The sequence below is a fragment of the Felis catus genome, chromosome B2 (assembly GCF_018350175.1).
Source record: "Felis catus isolate Fca126 chromosome B2, F.catus_Fca126_mat1.0, whole genome shotgun sequence".
NCBI classification, from domain to species: Eukaryota; Metazoa; Chordata; class Mammalia; order Carnivora; family Felidae; genus Felis; species Felis catus.
In genome coordinates, this window is record NC_058372.1 from 29668235 (window position 1) to 29682005 (window position 13771).

The 13771-nt window shown below is 50.5% G+C and overlaps 1 protein-coding gene across 4 annotated transcripts; it reads right to left on the minus strand.

Moving 5' to 3' along the window:
* Window positions 1-1299: 1299 nt before the first annotated feature.
* On the minus strand, window positions 1300-10438 carry CDSN (corneodesmosin). Of its 4 annotated transcripts, none has more exons than XM_019830189.2 (3): window positions 10294-10438; window positions 7723-8145; window positions 1300-2353 (listed from the first exon to the last, which is right to left on the minus strand). In XM_019830189.2, the coding sequence occupies exons 1-3, from the start codon at window positions 10376-10378 to the stop codon at window positions 1467-1469; spliced, it is 1395 nt and encodes a 464-aa protein (XP_019685748.2). In that variant the 5' UTR covers window positions 10379-10438; the 3' UTR covers window positions 1300-1466. The 4 variants fall into 4 exon arrangements, with proteins under 4 accessions (XP_019685748.2, XP_003985945.3, XP_019685747.2 ...); XM_019830188.2 differs by having other exon boundaries at window positions 2127-2353; window positions 6668-8145; window positions 10294-10424; XM_003985896.4 differs by lacking the exons at window positions 7723-8145; window positions 10294-10438 and adding an exon at window positions 2559-2805.
* Window positions 10439-13771: the final 3333 nt, after the last annotated feature.

The window sequence follows — 13771 nt, forward strand, 5'->3', positions numbered from 1 at the left end:
GAGTTGCATCCTCCACCAATTGAGACAGCCAGCCACCCCTCTGACTTGGAATTTAAAAGTGCAGATCATTAACCAGAAAGAAGGACAGAGAGAACTGAGACCCCAAGCCTGAGAGAATGAGCTTGGCGTTGTGGGAGAGAGAGCGAGATGCTGAAAACAGAACCACCTGCCCCAGAACAGGAAGAAACCAAGAGTCCAAGGTGGGAAAGAATTGGGGGAGCAAGGTTTAAGTGATACAAAAGGGAGTATGGTTGGTAATGGAAGGTGCCTTGAGAAAGAGTTCTTGGAACAAGATGGAGTATTGTGGCAGACACTGGGACCCGAGAACTCTCTCTAAGAACACTCATCTCACAGTCAGGCACACATCTCCCCATCTCTCCAATTCTGGTGTTTGTTCTTCTCCTACTTCCTACCCACAGCCTAACCAATTCTGGGATCTGGGGTGATCCCCACACTATCTGCCTGGATCACTCTGGTGAAGTACATGCATGGCACAGGGAAAGACATGGCATGGCCACCAGGAGTGTGCCCTTCTGGAAACCCCATCACACCTAGCCAGCTCCTGCTAACCTCCATCTGCACTTCTTGCCCCTCCCTGCCTCATTCCAACTCCTGTACAGGGTGCTGAGCTCCAGAGAAACCAATGGGCAGGCAGAGAGAAAACTGTGTGACCAGAAGAGACTGTGTCATCAACTGGGAATAAAAGCTGCAAACACAGCTGCAGGTAGGATTGTTGACTCCAAGGTTTTTCTTTCCCTTTCCCTTCTCCCTTTACTTTCTTCCTTTATTGAGGTGTACTTTTCATTCAGCAAATGTTCAAAGTCTTGGTTCTCTAGGGCACAATGTGCCAAGTGATGCATGTAAGGGAAGACATCAATGCATCCTCTGTTTCCAAGAAGCTTGTGTTTCTGGGGAAGAATAGATAAGCAGAGACAAAAAATGAATTTCTCGGACTCTTATTCTCTGAATCAAAGGGTATTCATTTCCCACTTGGCTGCAGTACTAACTTCTTGGACCTCACCCTTCCCTCCTGTCACAGGTGCCATCTCAATTAGTCCTGCTGCCCCTTCTCCCCTCTTCAGATTTCAGGACAATTCTGGAACCAGCTCTCTCACCTCACCAGGGTGAGACCATGAAGCTCCACCCTCAAACATCCAGACTTTGATCTTTTGCAAAGAATAGGGGACAGCAAGAGAGTGTCTGCAGATCCTAGAGAGACATGGGCATGGCTAGAAAGTGGGAATGGACAAAACTCACTTTACTTTGCACCCAGAAACAAAGACACAGTGAATGAGCAAATTTAGTAATTGCTTGTGTTTTATTGGAGATCAGCATTTGGGGAACAGGGGAGGCAGTGAAAAGTTGAGATGGTGCTAGAAAACACACTGGTTGAATCTTGATTTAGCTCATACTGCAAGGGGAGGGAGCAGGACTCCATTCTCTGATTTCCAACTTAGGATTTTCTCTTAACCCCACTGTGACCCAGGGTTTTGAGGACTGGGGAAGCCAGCTGGGATGTTCCAAGAAAAGCCAGTAGGATGGAGAACTCTGGGAAGAAACTGATTATTAATAACTGGGCGTAGATGAATATTCCCCCAGCTGCCTCCTGGATACCAGTTAAGATTTCCCCAGCTAGTACCTGGATACCGGTTAAGATTCCCCCAGCTAGTACTTGGGTATTGACTATTGATACCCCAGATTCCTACAAGGTGTGGCATGGGCCTTGTTCCCCATCCAGTTCCAGGACCTCCACCTCCCCAGGACACACCTGGATTTAGGGTTCCCCAGGGATGCCCAGGCAGCAGTGGCTGTTGAATCCTGTTAATAAGAAAAGGTGGGCGTTGGGCAAGGATTTCTCTCTGGGCTCCCAGCACATTAGAATGGAGTGGCCATCTAGACTCAGAGTCCTGGTGGAGGTGTAGAGCCTCAGGTACTGGGCCTGTGGAGCGTGCAGAGGACCCTGCAGGCAAAAGACTTCTGCCCAGAGGGAGGGCAACAGCACCAGGAAGGAAAGACAGTTTTTCAGGCAGCACTTCCCCCACGTAATCCTCAGTGGCAGCAGCCCTCATCTGCCAACGATCCTCAGAGGGCCAGGGATCCATAGAGGGCAGCTCCTCAGTTGGGGGCCACCTCTGAACCCCAGAACCTCTTGCAGGTTGGGAGCCATCTGATGGAGAAGCATTGGGCTTCAGAGGAACACTTGTTAAATCATTTAGCCCAGGGTCTGGCTTTGGCTGAGGAAGTTGAGAGTTGGAGTGGCTGGTCAAGGAAGGTTGCTCAAGCAGAGGTAAGCTGGTTCCCAAGTCTTGGAGAACTTTCTTCTCCACTGCACCAATGCTTCGGGCAAAGAAGCCTGAGGAAAAGGGAAGAGGAGACAGCCAATGGACTGGATGTTTGGTTCCAATGCCTTCCATAATTCCCTGGTTCTCTTTGCTCCAAGCCCCTTCATTTTCTCCAGGGACCCAAGGGACCCTCCTGCCTTTACCCCTTCCCTCAATTCCAGCTCTGCTGGGGTCCCCAGTCTTCTCTGGTGCAAGGGTTGGGCACAGCCTCCATACCTGGGAAATGAAGACAGATCAGAAGAAGGAGGCCCAGAAGAGCCCTGCTCCCCACCATGCAGCCCTGCATCTTGTTCAACTCTAACATTTCTCTCTGCACCAAGACAACCAGCCCTTTATGCTCTCAGTGGGGCAGAAACAAGCTGAGCCAGTGGTTGTGCAAATAATAAGTCTTTACATTCCACTCTCATTCCTAATGCAGTCTGTGGCAACAGGTGCCACTTGAATGTCCCAGGGAAGCTGGGTGTTTCCACTCCCAGATCCTTTCCTCAAGTTCCCCACCCCTTCCTGACCCAAGTGTCCTGGTTCACAGCTTATCACTGATTGCCAGTCCTACCCTGCCCTGGCTCCCTACACCAAGCATAGGAGGATCTTTGCCATTGGGGTCGCAGCGTCTTCATTGCCTTCTCAGTAATAGAAACACTTGATTCTCTTCACTTTCTCTTTGGGATCCAGATCATTCTCTTCCAGCACGCCTTTCTCATGCATCCCTATAGCTCCTTTACCTTGACCCCAACCAACAGGAGTTGTGCAGTGCAGAAATGCCCCCCATCAGAGAGGTTACTCCTAGATGACACCTTGTATCTAAGGAAATAGATCCGGTTTCCATCCTTAAGAGATGATGGTGTATTGGGAGCACCTGAATGGCTCAGTCGGTTAAGCTTTTGAGGGTCCAACTTTGACTCAGGTCACGATCTCACCATTCGTGAGTTTGAGCCCCACATTGGGCTCTCTGCTGTCAGCACCCAGCCCACTTCAGATCCTCTGTCCCTCTCTCTCTCTGCCCCTCTGCTGCCTGTGATCTCTCTCAAAAATAAAATGAATGGGGGCACCTGGGTGTCTCAGTCGGTTAAGTGTCCAACTTTGGCTCAGGTCATGATCTCACAGATCATGGGTTTGAGCCCCACATCGAGCTCCATGCTGACAGCTCAGAGCCTGGAGCTTGCTTCAGATTCTGTGTCTCCCTCTCTCTCTGCCCCTCCCCTGCTTGCTTGGGCTCTATCTCTCAAAAAATAAATAAACATAAAAAATAAATTAATTTAAAAAATAAATAAACATTAAAAAATAACAAAATAAAATAATATAAAATAAATAAATTTTTAAAAAGAGAGATGATGGTATATTAATTTCCTACCACTGCGGTAACAACCACAAACTTAACTGCTTTACAACAATACAAATTTATTATCTTACAATTTTGAAAATCAGAAGGCTGACATAGTTCACACTGGGTTAAAATCAAGGAGTCACCAGGGCTGTGTTCCTTTCTAGAGGCTCTAGAGGAGAATCCATTTCTTTGCATTTTCCAGCTTCTAGAGGCCACCTGCATTCCTTGGATTATGGTCCCCTTCCTCCATGTTCAAAGCCAAAAACAACAGGATCTTCTTACATTGCATCACTCTGACCTTTTCTTCTTCCCCCTTCCACATTTAAGGACGCTTATGATTACACATTGACCCACCCAAATAATCCAGGATAATCTCTCTAAAGTCAGCTAAAAACCTTAATTATGTCTGCAACCTTAATTTCCCTTCACTATGTAACCTAACATATATACTCACAGGTTCTGGAGATGATGTGGGTATCTTTGGTGGTGCTGGGAAGGACACCATTCTGCCTACCACAGATGGTCAAATGGGTCCACAGAACATAAGAAATACTGAAAGGGAGTAGATATCCCAACTAACAGTACAGGAGGATGTTTAAATGTTGTCAAATGGCCATGAATTGATAACTGAAGCTGGGTGGGACAAGCATAGGGTTTCATTAATTCTTTTGTCTACTCTTAAATATGTTGAAAATTTTACAATAAAAAGTGTTTAAATGCCTTCATTTTCTCTGTTGCTTCCAGGAGCACCTAGACTAGACTTCCCTGGTTACATGAAGTCTAAAATAAGCTGTTAGATTTTCCTTTTCCATCCTCATCCCCCGCCCCTGATGAATGGGAGCTCCTCCTCAGAACTGGCCAGTGGGGGGCAGTGTCCTTTTTGAGTGACATCCAGCAGATTTGCAAAAGCCCTTGACCTTGACCACACCAGAGACTAGAGGAATCCTCACATCAGAGTCTGTACCCATCCTTCAATTGTGGTGCATGGAGCCTCTAAGGGCCTTGATGCCTTTCATTGGCTGCAGTCCAGGGCTAGATGCCAGGCCAAGTGTGACTCACCAGTGATGAAAGAAACAGGACTATTCTGCAGCCCTTCTCTGTCTTCAGCCAACCCTGCAGGTGGCTCAGCTGCCCCAGGTCATTTCTAATCAACGCAACACATTTCTGCTGATTGGGACTTGGAATTTCAATAATAGCCCTAAATTTGGGACCAGCTAACACTATCCAATAGGAGGGAATGAATTAGATCCTAGGGTTGGGAAAAATTCCTTTGTAGTCAGAGGTTCCAAGAGGTGACTTGTGCTTTGTGGTGAGGCCCTTCCTAAAGGGACAAGCATAGCCTACTCTCCCCTCCTTGGGTTATAAGAACTTCCTTGGCCTCGGCCTCCTCCCTCTTCCCCACCCCCAACCCTCACCTGCTGCCCCAGTCTCCAAAACACAGTTGTCTGGCCCTCACCACCCTCTGCTTTCTCTCTTTTCTCCCAAAGAGGCCACTCCCATTTTCCACTATAGTTCTCTGCCTTCTCACCTCCCATAGGTCTTACTCTAGAACTGCAGCAGAGGCAGCAAGAGTGTGGAGGTGGAGAGGACACTTGACTCTGTTCTACCATGGGCTGGGGCATTTTTATGTAGGCTAGTGAGTCATCATGCTTGGCTGTGCTCCCTGTCATGCTCCCCTCCTCTCTGTCTTTTACTCTCTCCACCTCCAGCTCCCAGAATAACGCCCACCTGGGCTCACACTCAGTCACCAGGAATCTGGTCTTGTTGTTGTATTCCAGCCTTCCCAAGGTCCCAAGTGCCCCCAGAAACCCGGAAACCAATGCTCAGACTCCCAGAGAGGATGGCATCTAGTAAGTGAGGCAAAATAATGGTGGAAAGAAGGAGTCTACATGGAGGGGGGATGGAGAATAATTAGGGCCCCATATAGGGAGAGGGGAAGACCCCAGGGTGAATGGGGAGTGGAAAGAGAATGGATTTCCTGGAGCAGTGAGAGAGGAAAGAAAAGGGAGGAAGGACTTTGGAGACCACCCTCTGCTTTCAGTTCAACAAATATTTATTGTTTTCCTCCTTTGTGGGAGGAGCTATAAAGTATAAGAGAAATACTGGTCTAACTTATGAGTGAAAATGGGGGACACAGGGATCTCTAGAAGCATAGGAGTGCATTCCTCAGGCCCTATGAGGGCCTAAAGGACTCCAAGAAGGCAAAAGTGTGCATCTAGTTCACACAGTTTATTGAGCCATCTGTCCAGGGTCCAGAGAGAGCAGGAAGCCTACTTCAGTCTCCGAGCATGTCCTCATGTCTCCCTCACACAGGGAAGCATCTGAGCATTGAGGGAAATTACAGGCAGGAAGGGGGTCTAAGACGGAGATCTAGAGAGTCAAGGAGCATTGAGAACTCACAGAAGGTGTGATGAGCTCTATAGCGGAGGGTGACAGTGGAATTGGGAGTGTGAGAACCCCATGACATGGCATGTTGGTTGACCAGATGGCAAAGGGAGGTCAGTGAAAAGTGGTCATTGCTTTCAGGTAACAGTTTGTACTTACTATGCTTTATTTGGCAAATAAGGAGAGTGGGCATGACTTATTCAGGAACCAGAGTTACTCTGAGACATTTCAGGGGTTTCCCAGGCAAAAATCTGAATGGTAGGATTAGCTAATGGATTGTATTATCTGAAAGAAATGACAGAGGAAATTTTAGGGAGTGGTTATCTGGCAGGGAGGGCACTATAGTACAAGGGGAATCTAAACAGTAGGAGAGAATGAAGAAATGGATTTGGAGTCTACAATTTGGGAAGATGAAGAAAAAAGAGGTGATAAGAGGCCTCTATCATATTGGAGCAATGGAGGAAATAGAACAGCTCTTTGGGAAGGAGGAGGGAAACTGAGCTAACCCAATGCCTAGGCCCCTGGACTTCTCCCAACTGAGAGATGGTGTTTGTGTATATACGTGTATGCCCACACATGCACATATGCAAAGGACGACTTATGGACTGTCAAGTACCTCTCCTTGGGGTAAGAAAACTTCAGGGTCAGCTAGCTGGGGTCCCAGAGGCTTCACTTGGGCCAGAATGTCCCGGATGGATCGGCAGGGGATCTTTCCAGAGCTGCCGGAGCCACAGGGCTTGGCACCAGCTGAAGGATCAGGTTGGGGAGAACCATCGGGACCCCCACTCAATGTTGAGGAGGAGACAGAAATGCAAGGGTGACCAGAAGAGCTGGACTTGCTGCCACAGGGCTGAAGGATGATTTTGCCACTGGATTGGGAGCTGGAGCTGCCACTAAAGGAGCCAGTGCCTGGTGGGGAGCAGGGCCCCTGTGAAACACCGCCACAGGGATGGAAGGATGAACTGCTGGAAACGCTAGAACTGCTGTGGACTCCAGAACTGGAGAGGGAGCAGGGCCCCTTAGAGCCAACACCACAAGGCTGAACCCCACCAGAGCCCACTGGCTGGAACACAATAGCCGAGGAAGCTCCTGATGGGTAGATGTTGGAACTAGAAGAGCTGTGGCTGGGGATGATGGGATTGCTGGAGAAGTATTTGCCCTCAGAGATGGGGGGCCCAGCTGCAAATGAGGGGACCCCTGGAGAGCCTTTGACAGGATTATCTTTGGTGAAGTAGCCCACAGGGTAGATTTTGCCCCCACTGTACGTCATGCCTGGGACCAGATAACTGTCAGAGGAGCCACCCACCACCTCATAGCTGCCATAGGATTTGTCTACAGAGGTGATAGGGGGGCAGGGCTTGCCTGGAAGGCCACCACTGCTACAGGGGGAACCTTGAGCCAATCCAGGGCCACCAGAGCCATGCTGCTCCACCACCACCACCACTGGCCTTTGACCCCCTGACACGGAGTGGGAGCTGGAGATGTAGGAGCCTGAGTGTGAGACGATGGGCCCCCCACTGCAGGGAGAGTCGGAGACATCTGAACTACAAGGGCGTAAGTTAGAGTTGACTCTTTGGCCACCGCTGCTGGATATCCAGGATGTTTGGGAAACAGATGAGCTTGAGCCTTCTCCAGACTGGGAAGAGCTTATTAGTAAGCGGGAAGAATCACCACTGATTGGTAGAGCTGAGCCAGACCCTGGCTGGGAACTGCTGCTTCCCGACTGGGAGGAGCTGCTGCTGCTTCCTGATTGGGAGGAGCTGCTTCCCGACTGGGAGGAGCTGGATCCTGAGGAGTAGCTGATCTGGGAATACCCTGTTCCTGGCTTAAATAACGAAGATCCTGAAGAACCACCCTGGGCGACACTGGATCCGCTGGAGCCACCACTGGAGACACCAGAACCACTGGGGCCACCACCAGAGCTGCCACTGGAGCCACTGGAACCGGAAATGGAACTGCTGGAGCTGCTGGAGCCACTGTGGCCACTGAAGCTACTGGAACCACTCTTCCCAATGAGACAGGGGTCATTGGGAGAGGTGATACGCACGTCCTTGCAGGGGTCTGAGAAGGTCCCGATGCTCTTAGCCAAGGTCCCTGAGGAGGAATTAGTGGTTAGTAAGGGCCAGAGTGGCTTGGCTTGCCCCCTCAGCTTTCAAGCCCATCTGAGTCATCTGCTTCTGACTTCTTGCAAGCCCATCTGTCATCTTCTCTGGCTTCTCTGAGAGGAGCCCAGGGAGAGCTTGGGGTGGAAAAGGAAGAGAGAACTGGCTGTTGTCTGTAAAGGTAGGGCAGTTTCAGTGTTCTGGGAGGGGGCAGAGACAGAAGCCAAACATCTACCAGAGAAAAAGAAAATGAGACTCCAAAGCAGGAGGTATTAAAGAAAGATAAGACAAACAGAGAAGTAACAGGAGCTAAAGGAAGGACCCCAGAGAGACAAAGCATGGGAGTGACAGAGACTCCTCAAGATGGGGCATAAGTCCTGAGGGAAAGAATCCCAGGTAAGATTGAGGGACCAAATGGAAAGAGAAGACAAGACAAACAACAACGGACTGGGAAGGAAAGGAAAAGTAACAAACGAGACTGAGAAAAGAGGAAGCCAGTGGCAGAGGGACTAAGGTAAGGGCTAAGGTACTTGAGGACTAAGATTCAGTCACCAGCCTCCTTGGGAGGGTCCAGGCTTGGATAAAGGGTTGGAGTTCTGTTCCCATCTCAGCATTGCCCACGCCAGGAAATCTGGGTGGGGGCCAGAATGTGGGGGCACTCACTGTTGCTTCAGAACCTGCTGGTACAGCATGACAGGACACCGCACCCTGAGCCACCCTTGCTGTCCTGGCACAGCCCAGGGACACGAAGATGGAACCCTCCTCCCAGGCTCATGACCATTATCAGCTTCCTTCTCTCTCCACCCAGCTATCACACCATGCCTGCCTGCCCCCCAGTCTCCTGTCTTTACATCCCTGACAGATGTGAAACCACTTCTTTCTTTAACCAACCCTTTGCTTCTAACCCCAGGCTCACCTTACCCCCAGTCTTCCTCCACTCAGCTCCTAAAGGTCCCAAGCAGTGTGGGCAGAGTTTCATACTAGCAAGTGACTAAACCTCTCTGAGCTTTAGTTTATACATTTGGAGAGGTCAAATCTGTCCACCAACAACCAGTTTCTCCTCAGTCTGTGATGTCCCCATTCTCTCCTCAAAGAGAAGTTCTCTGTGTCCCCCTCCACACCAAATCCCAACTCTGCCTGCAGCCTCCATCATTCAGCTGCACTAATCATGGAGAATTCCTGCTCTCCTTCTCTGCTCCGCCAAGCCACATGGTCTGCTTTCCACCCACGGGGCCATGGGCAGCGTCACTGCAAATACCTGGTGGTCAACAGCAAAACCCCGGTTTGGATGGAGCCTGGCTTTATTGCTTTCTAATTTGTGATCTTGAGCCAGTCTCCTAAATTGGCCTAGCCTCAGTGTCTTCAGGGGTACAATGGGAATAACAAATCTCTCATACAGTTCTTCCAATCAAAAGTGCTAATGTAGGGGTGCCTGGGTGGCTCATTAAGTGTCCAACTCTTGATATTGGCTCAGGCCACGATCTCACGGTTAGTGAGTCCAAGCCCCACCCTGTCAGCAAAGAGCCTGCTTGGGATGCTCTCACTCCCTCTCTCTCTCTGCCCCTCCCCTGTTCATTTTCTGTCTCTCTCTGTCTCTCTCAAAATAAATAAATAAGCTTTTTTATAAAAGTGCTAATGTAAAGTATTGGAATAGTGTCTGGCACATGAAAAGCATTCTATAAATGGTAACAATTATTACTATTAAATATACAGTCTTCATCTTCTAGTGTTCTAATAATTGATAATAGTAATAACAACAATGACCAACATTTATACAACCCAACCCTCTAGAATTTCCAAAGCACTTACATACATACATTATTTAATTTGAGACTCAGAGAAACTAGAGCTAAGTGTTATCATTAACCCTGTTTTAGAGTCTCAGAAACTGTGGCTCAGAAAATTTACGTAACTTACCTGGAGTGACAAGGCAGTGAGGAGCAGTCCCCAGACTGAAGCATCAGATTCCAGAGTCCCTGCCCTTCCCCCTTGCCAGGTCTTCTCCCGGTTTCTCCCTGGATGGTGCTTCCTCCCACCTCCCACCCCTGGATCCCTCCAGTCTCCTCTGACCTGGTGTCTGCATCCTTCCTCTGCTACCTCTCCCTGCTTTCCTTCACTCCCAGGGTCCCCAGCCTCCTACCTGGCAGGAGGAGACCAGCCAGCAGCAATGCCATCATTCCTTGCCCTCCCACACGCCCCATCTGGGGTGCTCGCGAGGAGCCCATCTTGGACTGTGCAGCCTTCTGACGGCAACTCGTGGACAGCCCAGGGCCTTTATGCCAGGGCTGGACATTCTCTGGGCAGGAGTCACTGTGGGTAGGGGTGGGGAAGTGGAGGGGCAGGTGCCCGGGGCAACTTGGTGTGGTTGGGAGGAGCTGAAGTAATCGGTTGGGGCATCTGCCTACTCAGCGGCAGAGGTGGCTTCAGTGTGGGGTACCTGTGGCCACGGAGCCCTTAACGATTCCTGCCACCTGACCAGCCTACCCATGTTCCTCATTGCCTAACCTGGAACTGGGGGCTCTACCCACTCAGGTGGCCACTCTCACTACAGGACCCAGTCACCTGGCTCCTTTGCTCTCCTGCCTGCCCTGGTGTTGGCCTGTCCCACTCCTTCCATGCACAGACATGGACCTTTCTACTTTCCTGTCCACAACAGAGTGCCTGCTCTGGTCCCACACCCCACCACATGGTTAACCCCACCTGGTTTCCCATCCACAGCCTCTGAATCTGTCCCTTTCCTTGGGATCCATCACTCCGCCTCCACTTTCCACACTGCATCCCCAGTACCCCCCTCCTTCCCACCTTGTTGTCATTGTCCAAGTTCCATGCCTGCCACACCTATTACGTGTTCCATCAATGAATTGAGCCTTTTCCCTCTTAACTAGGAATCTGCACTCCAAGCACCAGCTCTCTGATCTCTCCCTTCTGGGGGTGCTCCTGGGATAGTACGAAGGGTGCTGGTTGCAAGGGCCTCAGCCTGAGGAGAGGCCTGGGCTGGGAACCACTGTCATAGCTAGGTCTGAAGTTACTCACAGGCCACTCATGGCCTCTCCCCCACAGCTGGTGACCCTGACTTCAGTGGGTGAGCCACAGGCTAATGAGACTAATTGGGAAGGTGGTGGCCCTACAGACCATCAGCTGGCTCCCTGGCCTAGATGAGTGAACAGAAAACAGCCAGCTCCTGTCTGAGGTGGATAAGGGAGGGCTAGGCAGATGTCAGGATCCCTGAAGGATGAAAGGCAGGACTGGCAGATCAGAGCCTTGAGTTCAGCAAGAAGGGGGACAGGTCATCCTCCATCACATTCCTCTCCCTCCTGCTTTGGTCCTGGCCCCACCCCAGCCAATTAATTGCTCACTAGTATTGCCCAGAGTATCAGTATCGGAGGGAGAGGCCTGGGAGTCAGGTCAAGCTGCCTCTCCGCCTCCCCCACCCTGCTCCCCTCACCCAGACTCTCATCTCCATACTTCCCCAGTCTCCTCACAAAAGCAGTCTATGTCCAAGCCCTTGGCTGCCCTCTCCCATTCCCTCTTTCCTGCCCCGCCTTTAATTCCAGCCCAGTGCTATCCATAGGACTTTCTTTGGTGATGGGAATGTTCTGTACCTGCCAAGTACGGTAGCCACTAGCTACATGTGGCTATGAAGCATTTAAAATGGAGTTAGTATAGGGAGCCTGGGTGGTTCAGCGGGTTGAGAGTCCAACTTCAGTTCAGGTCATGATCTCATGGTTTGTGAGTTCAAGCCCCACGTTGGGCTCTGTGCTGATAGTTCAGAGCCTGGACCCTGCTTCAGATTCTGTGTCTGCCTCTCCCCGACTCACACTCTGTCTCTCTCTGTCTCTCAAAAATGAATAAAATGTTAAAAAAAATTAAAATGGGGCTAGTATAACCAACCTAAGGAACTGAATTTTTAATTTTACTTAATTTTAATTTAAATGCAAATAGCCATGTGCAGCTAGTGGCTACCATCTAGTCTAGTCCTTGACCTTGCCAGCATTCAAGATAGGAGTGGGAAGGAAGAGGGGCCTGGAGCTACCGCAGCAAGAGGAGATAATGGTACAGTGTCCCCTGAAGAGGGCTGATGCAATGGGAGGAAAAAAAAAAAACACTGGCTTTAGACTCTGGATGACCTGAGTTCAAGTCCCAGCTAACTTCTGGCTTTAGGCAACTGTCCAAACCTTTCTGAACTTCAACATCCTCCTCTGTCAAATGGGGATATTTTAAGTCATCCTACCTTGCAGGGGGTTTGTGAGGATCAAATGGGAAATTATCAGACAGATTAAAGGGGACTAAGGGCACAGCCCCCCTGGTGCAGGCTTATCACGTGAAGCCCGGCAATGTCATGTCTGTGTCCCACACTGGGACACAGCAAGTAGGATGCACAGTCCCAAGCTGTCCCTTTGGAGTCTCCAGTCTGGCTGACCTTAGGAGACCTACAGCCTCCTTGCCCCTCTGCCCCTACAGAGCAGTGACCTGCGTGTGTCTGTCCCAGCCACATCTGTCCCCTCCCTGGACTCCTGGCCCCACTGGAGCCCATCTCCCTGAGGAGGAGGGGAAGGAGGGAGGGGTGCCGGGAGCAGGGAGGGAGTGCCCGAAAGAAGAGGTGTGTGGAGCCTTGTGGGTGAGGAGGAGGGGAGGAACTACAAGGCCTGTGGGATATTCTTTTTCAGAACAAACAGAGGTGGCAACGTCTGTCCTGTTTTCTTCTTCTCATTCCTCTTGGATGCTGTCAGCCTCAGCCAGGAGAGCCAGGGCTGGAGGAGGCACAGTCTCTCTCTCTCTCTCTCTCTCTCTCTCTCTCTCTCTCTCTCTCTGCCTCTGTCTGGATCTTCAGCCACCCACACAGCTTGGTGTGAGAGGAGCCTCAGAGCCCTCCTCTCACTGTCCCCCTGTCTGCTGTATCCACCCCTGTCCACCCAATCCCATCACCACATCTGCCCACTTGTGGGCCCTCCCAGCTCCTCTCCACTCTCTCTTTTCTTACTGGAATCCTATCTGCTCTGCTGTTTTACTATGCTATGTCCCTGGGACTCATTATTAACCCTTCTCTCAGCTCAGACAGTGAAAATCTGAAGCTAATGGGCCTGAGGAGGGCAGGGAAGGGACACTGGCTGAGTGCCTGCCCAGCCCAGGGCCACCTTGAGGGACACTCACCAATTAGACAATGCCCATGGAGGTGCAGGTGGGTCTGCTGTGTTCCCCAGCAGCAAGTGTCCTGCTCAACAGGTGGACTGGGTGAGACAGCACTGGTGGTCCAGGCAACCCCACACACACCAGAGAAAATAAAACTTAAAGCATGTGCCTTCCAAGGACAAGAGATTGGGAGTTCTTGCCCCACATTTATGAAGAAGGCAAGTTGTGTCCACTCTAGGCTGCCCTGGGCTACTCTTTGCTGCTGCATTCTGCACTGGGCACTGGGCATTCTGTACTGGGCACTGGTTCAGCATGCTCATCCTACACTGTGCTTTGGAAGTTGCAACAAGGAGGAAGATGAATTGCCCTTGTCCTTGAGGAACTGAAGTCCAGCTGGGGACAGACAGCCTAGAAAGAATGCTGACATGGAGAAAAGGGACAGGCACTTGGCTTTGAGGAGGCAGCAGGATATTCCCTGGGCTTTGGGG